Raw genomic sequence first — 14162 nt, 5'->3', positions numbered from 1 at the left:
CTAGTGGGTTTGTTTGTCGTTTATTGTAAACCAATTTCATTTTATCATAATTCTTATAATAATGTGAGCGTTTGGTAATTTCGGTTACATATAATGGATAATTAGGAGAAGTATCTGGTGTTATTCATAAATGTGCTTTTCAAATAGACACAGGGTTAGACCCCTCTGTAAGGAAAGAGAAGAGGAGCGTTTGTTTGCTCTTCATTCTTACTTTCGACTTTCTTTTCGACTAATGATGAGGTATATATACGAGTATTACCTTATCGAAGGTAAAACTGTTATTTCGCATTCGGAGTCTGGGATATTCATCCTGTATATGGCAGAAATCCAGATTTCATTCCCACCTAGAACAAAGAGAATTTTGATTTCTTAAGAAATGCGAGCTAGAGATTTTCCTAAGCAGATGGCTTTTTTCTCCCAGAAATAAGAAAATTTTATCCTGAAATAATACACGCAAATATCAGATGAAATACGTTGTTGTCACAGCCTTACCTGCTTCGGACTGTAGAGACTGAGTGGCTCAGTAAACTTCGACGATGTCTCGTGATTCGCGATGGAACGTGGACGTTGAATATAACAAATGTTTAACTTACGGAGTAAGTTAAAATATAACAAATTTTTCTTCCTTCATGGGGAAAGCCAGAATTGCTTACTGAAAATGCAAAACAGGACAATTCAGCCATAAAATTGTACAGATTTAACAAACTCTCTTCTAATTGCCTTCATTCTTTCAGCCATAATTGCAAAAAGCAACAGCTACGTTTGACCGCAGTTACGACCAATATCAACAGCCTCTGCGTAACACAAGAGCAGGGCAATTACACATTCGCTTTACTAGCGTAATTAAACAAAACTCATTGGAATGGTGAATTCGCATGCTTTACCGTGCCATTTGTTGTTTTGAAATCGCAAAATAAAGTCGTCAGTAGTATGAATCCCGTTAATTAAGTCTGTAAACTGTGTGGATTTTATGGCTGGTCGAAATGCTTTTGAATTACTCCTCAATGAGCCAGTGGGTATTGACGATATCGTTTATTTAGAAAGATATGTTTTCCATCCTTAGAAACAAGTCAATTGGCCTCAATAACTCGCAATTAACAGATATAATACACTGGAATCATAGTCTTGCTTACGTTATCGGTAATTCCAAACAATGATGAACGAAGCTTGGTCTGAGCGATGAAGAACGCGAGGTTTCAGAAGGAAAGAATGTGCCATCCCGCCTTAGCCTGTTTAACTTACCTTCTTTTGAAACTATGCTAGTAATCAGCACAGTGCTGCAATCGAAAGACGAGGTAATCAAATCATGTAGTTATGATGTTGCTTTTATTCAATAAATATCAATGCGCGTTGACATTTATTTTCTAATGATTGTAATTTGCCATTTCTGTAAGATACTCTTCACTCCAAGCAACAATAATTTGTCATTTCAATTTTTTAGCGGAAAATACCATCTTCACTTCAAGTGCAAATATTCACTCAGAAGAATATCAATTTAGGAATCCGAAGCGGGGAATTTATATCGATGTTCACTCGTCATATTTGAAAGCTAATAATATTAAATCAACACAATTCCTAGAGGTCGGAAAGGCGTACAACATTGAGATTTCAGCTGTGAGTTTAGTTAATTTTCAAAAAATAGTATATTATTATTATTATTATTATTACTATTGTTATTAATATCATCGTTATTACTACAGTTCGATAAAAATACAATAACTAAACAACATGTTCGCATCGATTTCAGACATTTTTCCTTTTTCAGATTAAGAAGACTCTTCTTCCTTCTCCATATGAAACAAACTGCACGGACTACTTTTCCCTGAGGAACTTGAACAAAAGCACCGAACCACTGACATACATGGTAAATTCTTAGCATCTTTGAGAAACAACCGAAATTATAAATATATTTTAATTGCATGAGTTTCTTTGAAAAAGCTGAAATCATTAAGAAGAATTATATACTGACCATATTTCCTTTCTGGCAATGAAACTTGAATTAAAGAGTTTTCCTCTTTGATACGGGTGGCAGCATTTTCTAGCGAAAACTGGCATTTTTCATTCCGCTGAGAAAGACCGAAATTATTTATCTGATTATTTGAAATCCCAAATTAATTTGAAGAAACTCCCTTAGTCTTCGCCATGACATAAGTCACTTGTACCAGACTGAAAGATGATAATTATAATAAATCAATCTCCACCCGCTTATTTTCCCCCGTATGGAATCTGAATTTATGGCACATAAGAAATAGCTGATCCCTAGATTAGTTCTAACATCAGAAATCGCAATATTCGCTACAAAGCAAATCAATCTATTCTTTTTCACATTTTAATCGTTTGCATTGAACAGGCTGTACAGGGTGCCACAACAGCACTAATAATTACGTCTGAATCATTACTACCTGCATATTAGCAATTTTCCTAAATTAATAAATTTGTATCATATTTTGTTCTTTCAGGTCACGTCTAATTGCATCCATCCATACACCTGGATCTCAGTTTCCTCATGTTTCTGGTGTCCTGTTTTGCTAGTCATTTCCTCTCCCGTAGTTCAGCGAGCTTACTTATTTTGAAGCAGGTCTGTCAGCACATTTCTAAATGATAATGAGGCCAACTGTTTCTTAATATCTTCGACTTTTTTATGATTCTGTGATTCTGCAATTGCTACTGTCTGTTCACTAATTTTTCTAGGAATTCTCATATCTCTTACATGTAGCATTTAACTGAATGTTTGATTTCTTAAACAAAGCCCATATCCATAGAAGTTGTTAAGTAAACAAAAAGTTTAGTTTTCTATAATTTCTATCTTTAGTAACGTCATTCAATTTGCTTAAATTATACCATCAAATCATTGAATGCAGGAAGAGGGCGCCGAGGGAACTCCAGTCCATTGTTTCTACTCCTGGCTCATGCTTAAATGTAATTAATCACTTATTTATATAATTACGTTAATAATGTGCCCATGTGGAGCGTCTTGGTAGTCTACATAAGTATACGTATTAATATCGAAGTTGAATGAGTGGTTCCTGAAGAGCTAGTGTTTCAAAATTCCTATCCATGTTCAGGTTGCACCAGAAGAACAAAGGCCGTAGTCACCGACGGCATGTAATATTTTAATCCCACGTGCTGCGACCACCGCTTCTTTCACCTAAATGCTGTGTGACTTTTAATCCTCCCTCAGGGTCACCAGACAAGTCGTATCCGCTATAAACTATAAAAGCTGCAAAGTTAAGATAGACAAAAGCCACTTACTGCAGTAAGTGGCTTTTGTCTATCTTATTGTCTATCTTATCTTTACTATCTTATTGTGTATCTTACCTTTGTCTATCTTATCTTTACATGTATCATCCTGCATGTAAAGATATTACGGAAACTAATTTTTGAAAAATGTCTAATGACAAGAAACTAAAATGGAAATACCATAGTTGTAATAACACTTCTCCCAAAAATGACATAAAGCTGCAAGTCGACTAAACAGTAGCAGCGAAGGTTCAACTGAAACCTTAAATAAAGATGACGGGGAGAAGGGGACGTGAGAGTTTTCCTAAGAAACTTTAGGGATCATATATTGGAAGGTCTAAATGATGCTTTCAAAGTAGAAATTAAAGGCGATAACTTCGGGAATTGGAATAATTATTTAAAGCTGAAATAAACGATTTGAAATAATCGCTGGATTACAGCTTTGCATGCATTTGGCCGCATGCAAAGAACCTCAAAGAAACCCATTCTTTGCAAAGAATGCTTCGCAACCTTTGCATGCAAAATCAGCCGAATGCAAAGTAAAAGTAAACCAAGGAGATTGTATTTAAAATGCAAAAGTAACAAATGAAAATAAAATACCGAGAGCTCAAAAGAACGAATTAAATTGAGAAGATAATGAAATTCCGCAGTGCTCCAGGTTGAACAATATTAAAATAAATGGTTTACCAGAACGTTGTAATGAATATATGCACACTATAAGTAAAAAAAAAAAAAGTGAATCTATTTGGAGTTAAACGGGAAGCAGGGGCGCGCCAGTAGTGTCCGCCGCCTGTGTGCAAAACTTTAGTTGGCGCCCCCATACCCCCAATAATAAATCTCTTTTAAAAAACGTATCAGTGAGTAAAAATGAAATACGAAATACATTAATTATAAGTTTATTGAACAAAAAGCAGAAATTACAAAAAAATTATAAAAAACAATAAACATACAAGAAGAGTACAGGAACAAACACAACAAAAATAATTTGGAAAAAAATAAAGTTATTTATGTTATTTGGCAAAGAAATCATTTGCGAATTGCGCATTATATAGTTTTACGTAAATTAACAAGACAAACTTTCAGTTTTATAAAAACAAAAATATTAAATATTTTTTGGTACAAAAGAAACTAACTATATTTTATTTGGCATGAAAATTACTGCCATTTGTACTTTGTATAGGTATAAATAAGAAACAGATAAACTTACAAGTTTATATATAGAAACATATTAAACATTATCAGGTAAAGAAATATTTAAGCAGAAAGAAAAATCGCTTAGTGAATTGAACTTTTCTAGTTTTCATTAATCAAACTTCTCGAATAATATCATGTATATTAAGTTGATCCAAAACATCTGACTCTATTGAGATAATGGCAAGATTTGAAAGTCTGTCTTGTACCATTGTGGAGCGAGTAGTTTTTAATAATTTCAAGTTTAGAAAAGGACGGTTCCGCAGATGCTACAGATACCGGAAATAACAAAAGAATCCGAAGAGCAACTCTAAAGTTTGGATAAACTGTGATTAAATCGTTTGAATAAATACACTGAATTATGTGATATATTATATCGTTTTTAAAATTAGAAATAAATGGTTGACAGTGTAAAATTTCTTCGCATAAATCATCTGCATCAATGTCTGAATGATTCTCATGTATTAATTTTTGTCGTAACTTTTACAAGATAATGAATATTGTTTATTTTGTGAAGTACTTAACTAATACAAACACTGAAAGGAATTCATATGTTCTTTTAATAAAGTAAATCGTTCCTTCAAAGATTCTAATGTTTGATCCATTATGCAGACAAAAAAAATTTACTTTAAATTTCAGGATCTACTATATTTTCATTTTCATGTTCGTAATCAAATTATGTTGTCTTTTTACGTCGCCTTAGTGGTCTACTACTACAAAATACAAATTCTGCGTCAAACGTTGCTGCAATGAATTTTGAGCTTTCTACATTTTCTTTGAAAGTTTCATCAGACTTATAATCATTTAAAAAATTATTTAGATCATGCCATGCATCTAAAGCAAGTTGGAGATTCATAGATGAAGACTGCAGTATTTTGCTGACAAAATTCATTTTATTTAAAATATCATATCAAACTCTAATACAACAAATAAATGTAAACGTAGCATTTTTTTCACCTAGACTTTTTGCCTGATATTTGGATTGTTCGTCCAGTTTTGAAGAGTCATTGCAGATTTCAAATAAAGCATCATATGCTTCAAGTAAATATTTACAAAGGGGTTTTGTGGCATAAATTCTGCTCGACCACCGTGTTTCAGTAATGGCTTTAAGGTTAAATCAGTTACATGAGTAGTTAAAATATTCCATCGATATTAAAGAAACCAACAGTTTCATGATTGATATTCGCAGCGTCATTAACTATCAGGTTTAGATTATGATTTGAACATGGGACATAAAATGCACGGGGATTTAAATCTAAAATTTTTTTTTGTAAACCTATATTTTTGTCATTATCATAGCCCTGACCTCTTATGTTATTTATGTCTAAATTTTATTTTTTCAGTACATCAGTAAGAAATATTGCCAATCAAGCCCCTGTAGCCCAAGTAAAATCCAAGTAAAATTGGATAGAATGGTAAAAAGTGTTCATGTGTTTCAACACTTTTATATCCTGAATTGAAATGAGCGAATCTGATTATCACACTTATTTGTTCAGTATGTGATACGTCCGGGTTACAATCTAAAATAATTGAAAAATATTTGTTCTCCATAGAACGAATATGACATATATAACCATTTATATGTCATATATAACTTTATTATGACATATATAACCATTTATATGTCATATATAACTTTATTATGACAGATAAATAATATTATTAACCTTTATTATGACAGATTAATAATATTATTTTGAATATTTGATGCCAATAAAGTGAGTATTTCATTTTGGTTTTTATCTCCTAAATATGAGGGCATATTTTAAAGTCAGGATCATTAGCTACACGTCGCATGTTTTCCGATATACAAGGATCAAACTTTTCTAACATCTCAATGCATATTAAAAAATTGTCTTCCGATCGTAAATATTATTACTTTTACCACGAAAAACCAGATTCTGTTTGCCTAAAAACTGTACTACAAAAATTATTCTTTTTATAACTTCATACCAACGTTTCCTTTCATTATCTAAAACTTTCTGTTGCAAATGATCAATACAAGTTTTATTTTTTAAGGATGTAATTAAATCTCTCCATTTTTTGTAATTGTTCAAATGATACAAATTTTTCTCATGACGATTCAGGTACATTGAAATATGTTGCTCATTAAATCCCTGAATGAATTTATTATGTTCGGAATTGAAAAGTTCGAAAAGTTTGCAGCAATAGCAATAAACTACGTTTTTTGATACAGGTGGAACTGAATATCTTTGTCTGAGTCCTGTCCGTTCGTATGTTTTCGTTCAGTTTTCTTCTATTTTTCTGCTTAATACTTTATGACATTGGTAATAAGGTTGACTTGATAAATTTATATGTACCTTTTAGTATATCAAGGTATATTTAAGAAAAAACAACTATGTATTCTTCGAAACAAAAAGGGAGAAATAATATCCGAAATGGATGACATAACACAAGAATGGGTGAAATCTTTAGGGCCTAAGGCTTTCTCAGTTTTGGCTGTATTCAGCCCAATTCTAAGATTTGGGCTGAATACAGCTAAAACTGATAAAGCCTTGGGCCCTGATAGAATACCAGCAAAAAGAGTAAATTTATTAGACGATGACAACATTACTATATTAGTAAAGCTAATTAATAAGATCTACAATACAGGCATAATCCCTCATGACTGATTACAGTCGACTTTCATCATGCTACCTAAAAATGAAAATGGGAAAACTTATGGGAGAGAAGAGCAAAGAGTTTTTTTGATAATTTGTTCTTGAGAAGATCGAGGACTTCTTGAGCAGGAACATTTGTAAAGAGAGAAACAATATCAAAACTGGCCATTAAATCTGTTTTTTTAAGTTTGATGTCCTTGATTTTAGAAACAAAATCTGCAGAGTTTTTAATATGTGAAGAAGAAATTCCAGAAAGATTTCTTAGAAAACTCGCTAGAAATTTGGAGAGATTATAAGTGGGAGAGTGTATGCCCTCAACTATAGGTCTGAGTGGGCAGTTATTTTTGTGAATCTTGGCGAGACCATACAGTCGAGGTATCAAGGGATGAAGTGACCGAAGAGAAAGCCGAATGTTTCTTTGTAACTCTAAGGTGGTTTTTAATAAATTATTAGTTCTATTGTGTAGTTCCATCGTAGGGTCATTAGAAATTTCTGAGTAGGTATCACTATTTAAAAGTTCCAAGATATTATTATGGTAATCAGACTTGTTTAAGATGACAGTTGCATTCCCTTTGTCTTCCGGAATGAAAACTATGTTACTATTATCTTTTAAGGACTTGATAGCTTTCCTTTCAGAGTAAGAAATGTTGTCAGGTGGAGATCTAGCTTTATTTATACAGAAAATTGCTTCCATACGGAGGAGGTTAGCGTCTTTGTTTGGTAATAAAGCTGCCTTTTCTATCTTTGTTAAGAGATGTTCTCTAGGGATGGATGTAGGAGCAGTGACAAAGTTGAGATCTTTAGCAAGTATGCTTTCTTCTGCCAAAGATAATTGATGGGAAGACTTATTGATGACAACTTTTTTTAGATAGGTAGAGTCAAAATGAGAAGTTTTGCTATCCTGATTATATTTAAGAGAATTATATTTTCTAATGAGTTTTATTTTATTTAAATTCTGTATTTTAGAAGCCTTAAGAGTGCTAATTTCTTTTAAATGGTTCCAAGATGAACTGTCTAGAGAATGAGAAAAACGTGTTTCGTGATAGGTCTTCTTGGAAAAATAAGCAGCAAGACAACGTTTGGTATAACAAATGCGTTCCGATAAAAGATCTAGTTTTGCTCTCCTATAAATTCTTTCAGCTCTAGCGGTTTTTATCGATTCTTTAAAATTAAGGAAGCGTGGAATAATAGAATTGCACTTACATCTTTTAAGAAATACAAGTCTGTTGATGTACAATCCAATCGCTCTGAGATTCTTCTGATATTCTTTGACCAGTGAATTTAATTCCTCGTCATCAGGGAAGTAGATATTTTCAAAATTCATTTTTACTCGTTTGGAATATTATAAAAAAGGTTTAATGACTATTACCGAGAGAAAAGATGACAAGATATATTTAACAAGATACTACTAGTTTACTAGTTTCGTTACATGAACATCCTCAGGTATCATAATCAAAGAAGTATATAAAAAAAATTACAGAGACTTAAAATTGTACTAACAGAACAAGTATAAAAAACAGTAGCGTGTTTGAAAAACTCAGGTCTGGCTATGAGCAGCCCACTCTCTCCGATTCTTGCGGATATATTTCTCAACGAATTTGAAGGAAAAGCTATTAACTGCTTTCACTTTAAACCAAGAGTCTGGTACCGCTATATTGATGATATTTTCCTCATCTGGGAAGACGGCGTCAATAACCTCTATTTATTTTTAGACCACCTAAACAAGTGCCATGAAAAAATCTCTTTCACCCTCGAACTGGAATCAGATGACTGCCTTCCCTTTTTAGACCTCAGACTTACCAGATGTGCTGAGAGCATTAAAATCTGAATTTTTAGAAAGCCTACTCATACTGACAGATACCTTCATGCTTCCTCCCATCATTATTCCCCACAAAAATGTGGTATTATTTCCACTTTAGCCCACCGAGCCAAATCATTACTTACAGAAGAAACAGAAATTGAAAATGAACTCCGTTTTCTTAAAAAAACATTTATTAACAATGGTTTCTCTCCAAAGAAAATTGACAAATTTCTTTCCCCCAGGCACTCAACTACTTCTGAAGATCCCTCTTCCCCAAGAGCCTTCATCTCCTTGCCTTACATCAGCTCTCTTTCACCAAAACTGGCAAAGATTCTCAAGAAATTCAACTTCAAAACGTGCTTCACTACGCTTCCAAAACTTCGTTCATTACTTTGCAAAAATAAACAGAGACATCTTCCTACTCAGTTTCCAGGAGTATACAAGATTTTGTGTGATTGCGGAAAGCCATACTATGGACAGACTGCTAAATCCATCCTTCTACGTTTAGATGAACACCGTAGAGATATCTCCTATAACAGGACTAGAGCTAGCGCTCTCTCTAGACACGTTCTCTTTTCAGCTAACTCTGACGAAGGCCGCCAGCACGTTGTAAACTGGACTCAAACTGCTAACATCCATGTGTGCTACGATGAACTCGAAAGAAAGATTGTTGAATCTAGGGAAATTTCTCTAGATTCCTCTCATATCAACAACAGCCTGAGTTACAATCTCTCTGACGCACACGTTGCTTCTGTTCAGTACTGGCGCACTCGCGACAGCGCGTAGTATTCGTTTGTTTGGAACTCATACTTGCATTTTTTTCAAACACGCTACTGTTTTTTATACTTGTTCTGTTAGTACAATTTTTAGTCTGTAATTTTTTTATATACTTCTTTGATTATGATACCTGAGGATGTTCATGTAACGAAACTAGTAAACTAATAGTATCTTGTTAAATATATCTTGTCATCTTTTCTCTCGGTAATAGTCATTAAACCTTTTTTTATAATATTCCAACCGAGTAAAAATGAATTTTGAAAAAAAAAAATAAAATAAAATAAAAATATATACATATATATATATATATATATATATATATATATATATATATATATATATATATATATATATATATATATATATATATATATATATATATATATATATACAGTATATATAAATTAAAATATTCAAATATTAAGAAATTCAAATATATTTCAATATAAGTATTATGTAATATGAACTTTTGTTAGATTAATGTTTTATATATTTCAGGACTGTTATTATAATTGCTATGCTGAAAGACAATTGGAGACGCAACCAAATTGCAAGATCGCGGATTGGCAATTGCCATACACCAAACTAAGAGGCAATCAAAGCGGTAAGTTATTATGAGAAATTATTCTCATATTGAAAACATAAGAATTCTAGTTTAAATTAAAATTGAAACTAGGATTTAAATAAGGGGAAAAATTCTTTTTTTTTTCATTTTTTCTAGTGTTTTAATATACATTCGTCTCAGAAAGTATCCAAGAGGAATGCTGTCGGTATCACTTATCTCACAAACACTTCTTGAATGCTATTCTATGGGGTAACTTACAAAACACTATGCTTAAATTGCGTTTCTTATGTGACATCTAGTTCTGTAATGTAAGAATCGCATATTAAAACAGAATTCGAATTACTAATTGTGTAAATTTTTCATGTTGCACTAAATCGTGTATAACTGAGGGTAAATAGCAGGAGTTTTATAATGATTAACTTAGGATTCACTCAGTACATAATACCAAGGAAAGCCAACCCCCTATAAAATAATGGTACTGAATGAGAATTATATGCACGAAAGTGCGAGAGAGTTACAGCATTCATTACTATAAAATCAAGAAGACAAGAACATTGGGAAATAGAATTCTCAGTTTTGATTCTCAACCAGAATTTCTGCTAAGGTGGACTAAACAACCCAAATATCGATTAAAAGTTTGTTCATCCTTACCATAGTGTATTAATTCAACAAAAGGTTTCTTGCTCATCCTGCATATTTTATACTAGGTGTTTTGTTTAATATCAATCCCATAGAAAGGTAGATAAATTACGGAAATTTAGTAGTGCGAGCAGGAATAGAGTTAGTTAATCGAAATTATCGCTCCAGACATTTGAACTTCTAAAAGCTATGTCGTCTTAGTTCCAGAAAATGAGATGACGGTCCGATATCTGAAAACAGTAATCGTTTACTGCATAAAATTTCGAATATTGTTTTTTCTGAACCAATATATTCTACAAGATAATCATAATAACGGCATATTGTCATTCCGCTATTAGCAATTGTTAATCACTCTAACCTTCGATCAGTATCTCTACAGCTGTGTTCGACCTGGATTTGAATGTCTTGAGTGATGCCAGGAATTATTTTACCGGCTTTTCAGCTGAAGGTGACTTATTCGTTCTGATATATGGTGATGAAATGGTTTGCCTCAATGAAACCCACAAGCGGGCAGTGAAGATAAATAATATACCGAACCTTGTGTAATTAATTGCCTCTTCCTGAGCTTCTAATTGGTCGCAATTTCAAGTGGAAGCACTGATCTGAAAAAAAAAAAAATGCCAAAATCGTACATGTTTTCATCCCGCAAAAGGAAGGCAAAACGATGTTTTGCTTCCCTTTTTTAATTTTAATATTCATTTTATTTCTTCCTCTTCTGCTAGTGCAATTCTTCAGATACAAATCATAGTGATTTACTAACATGCTCGCTAAGGATTCGTTATTTTAATTCTTATACATGAAGTTTTAGTAAAATATTTTAAATAAATGATTTTCATTTTTAAAGATTTCGATTAATTTTTGTAAGCGTAAAATGATATCTCGTCTACGGAGGGACGGAGAGACAGAGAGAGAGAGAGAGAGAGAGAGAGAGAAAGGCTGAATCTAAGACTGAAAAAGAGAGAGAGAGAGAAAGAGGCAGACAGACAGACAGAGAGAGACAGAGAGAGAGAGAGAGAGAGAGAGGATGGAATCCAGTTGTAGGATCAGAACAACCCTATGAGTAAAATTCATAAGAAATCAAATTCCCTTCTGTAAATCTAGTATAGAGCTCTTTCTCTTTCTCTCTCTCTCTCTCTCTCTCTCTCAGGGATAAGCGTAAATAAAGTACTGGCAAGAATGATGCTGGGGAAAGGATAGAAAGATTCAGTATCACACTCACATGAGGAGAGAGAAAGTGAGAGAGAGAGAGAGAAAAAAGAGGAAAAGAGGGAAGGCGGAAGGAGCAGCACATAACAAAAATCGGAAGTGCAAAAGGAGAACCAAATATCTACAGAAGTATTACTCTCACAACTAATCAGTGAACTCAGCTGTCGAAGGACAGTTCTATCTTCTGGCTTGGGTGTAACCGGAGCCATTCTGTGAAGTGTTGAGAGAAATAAACTGTTCAACTCCTACTGTGTAACTTATACGAGTAACTTGTAACTGCGATGTAACTTATAACTCGTATTTCTAAAGCCTATATTTCTACATAGCCGAAATCATTCTCACCTAAGAACTCGTCTTTCTTAGTGGATCAGCATTGTGTGTGTGTGTGTGTGTGTGTGTGTGTGTGTGTGTGTGTGTGTGTGTGTGTGTGTGTGTGTGTGTGTGTGTGTGTGTGTGTGTGTGTGTGTGTGTGTGTGTGTGTGTGTGTGTGTGTGTGTATGTGTGTGTGTGTGTGTGTGTGTGTGTGTGTACATATCTGCATACAACTGTACGTAAATGTAGACATACGTGTCTAAAGAAACGTACAGTTGATTAATTCTGTGGGATAAAACTTCCATTATTTTACGCAATTTTATTAGGTAGAGGCGGTAAGTAAGCTAATATTAATTACCGTAGGGGCAGATTATTTTCAAAATCATTAATCCAAATAATAATTATGTAGACTTCTGAGCAATAAGTATAAATTATAAAAGCATATACTTGGGTTTATTCCATGACAGTAATATAAAAAAGGAAAACCCACTGGTCTCTACACAGATATTTGTGACTTCTTTTTGGTTGAGATCTACAAAAAATACAATTATTTTCATAAGGTTACTACCAAATAAACGCAGTGTGTTTCCTTTCATAAACCATCTAGACATTTCGTGTTGTGTTAGTGAAAAATCTGCAAATATTAGGAATGATGTTCACACGTTATATTATTAAATTGTTGAATGCTTTCCATTGAGTTATAAATTAAATTCATAAATAAGTTCAAAGCTGAGTATCAGAAGAACTGGAGGAGTAGACCTCTTTTTTCTTGTCCAAATTCACATATTTCACAATTTTGGTTTAGTCCTTTATTTCTCGAGGACAAAAGCTCCATGCCCTATTTAGAGGAAACTTTCCGCTCCCGAAACATAAAAGAACCATAACAGCCATCCGTTCTAAACACAACCTCAATAGAAACCAAGGATTAATTCTAGCTGATATTTGGAAGATCCTCATAAGATCATTAAGTACGCCAGAGTTAAATTTCGCTGCTAATTACAGAACGTTTCTGCATAACAGCAGGTGATATCATGCACTCTCCATGAGTTTGATGTAAGCTTTCTTCTGTATTTGTAAAAAAATACAATTGTATTTCGGTTCATTCTTTCATGAACAGTTTAAGTGTTTAAGTTGTTTTGTATATCTTTTATTTGTATCTCTGAAGAAGCCAAACAGCTAAGTTGGCGAAACTTGTTGGTATTTTTTACTTAGTATTAATTATTAAAATCCTTTGGCCAATATACAACCCAGTTTATGTTAATTTTTCTTATAACTTAGTGTTTTATTGTTTATAAGCCTGAAATGGTTTCTGTTTGACTGACTCTGATCAGTATCCGTGAAGTGGACTTATATCAGTTGGAATTCAGTATTAAGAATATCGCATAAATTCTTAGCCATTCCTTCTGTTTACTTTGACTCAGCACAGATAAAGTCCCAGTATTTGCATTTAATCAGGTTAGAAAGCGAATGCAATGATAGCAAATGAAAAATTAATTAACTCCGAATACGAGAGCGATAAATTAGGTAAACCATGTGGAAACCGTAATCATACTAGATAAGAAAATTTTTATTCCTTTTCCATGTGCTGAATGAATTAAAAACGACTGTTTTTATTATGTTGAAATCTCTATGTTAATAGCTCTTTATATCAGTGTTTATTATAGCTATGCGGAGCAGTGCAGCGTGGTACGAAACTAGTCGCTAACTTATTAAATTGTTTCTTTGTTTTCGCAGCGTCAATTTAATAATTAGGAATGCCTCGAGTATCGGAAATATAAACCCCAATTTTTACTTTTGTTTCCATATTCAA

At 33.1% G+C, this 14162-nt stretch overlaps 1 protein-coding gene across 3 annotated transcripts in view; it reads left to right on the top strand.

The window, feature by feature from the left end:
* Positions 1-14162, top strand: part of LOC150106107 (epithelial sodium channel subunit gamma-like) — a 134310-nt gene that overhangs the window by 71109 nt on the left and 49039 nt on the right. For 2 of the 3 annotated variants that reach the window (XR_016548421.1, XR_016548420.1), the window contains exons 5-6: positions 1442-1614; positions 1766-1857. Coding sequence is in view for 1 of the 3 variants with exons in the window: in XM_090393856.1 (XP_090249982.1) it covers positions 1442-1614; positions 1766-1864; positions 10129-10234 (378 nt within the window). In the remaining 2 variants the exon portion in view is untranslated. Of the gene's footprint in view, positions 1-1441; positions 1615-1765; positions 1865-10128; positions 10235-14162 lie in introns of those variants that run through there. The other variant, XM_090393856.1, reaches the window with a different exon arrangement.

Source organism: Typopeltis vanoorti, chromosome 6 (assembly GCF_054136105.1).
Source record: "Typopeltis vanoorti isolate ZY-2024b chromosome 6, IOZ_Tvanoo_1.0, whole genome shotgun sequence".
Lineage (NCBI taxonomy): Eukaryota > Metazoa > Arthropoda > Arachnida > Uropygi > Thelyphonidae > Typopeltis > Typopeltis vanoorti.
Note: the sequence above shows the minus strand (reverse complement) of the source record. Positions and strands in the feature narration are given on the sequence as shown.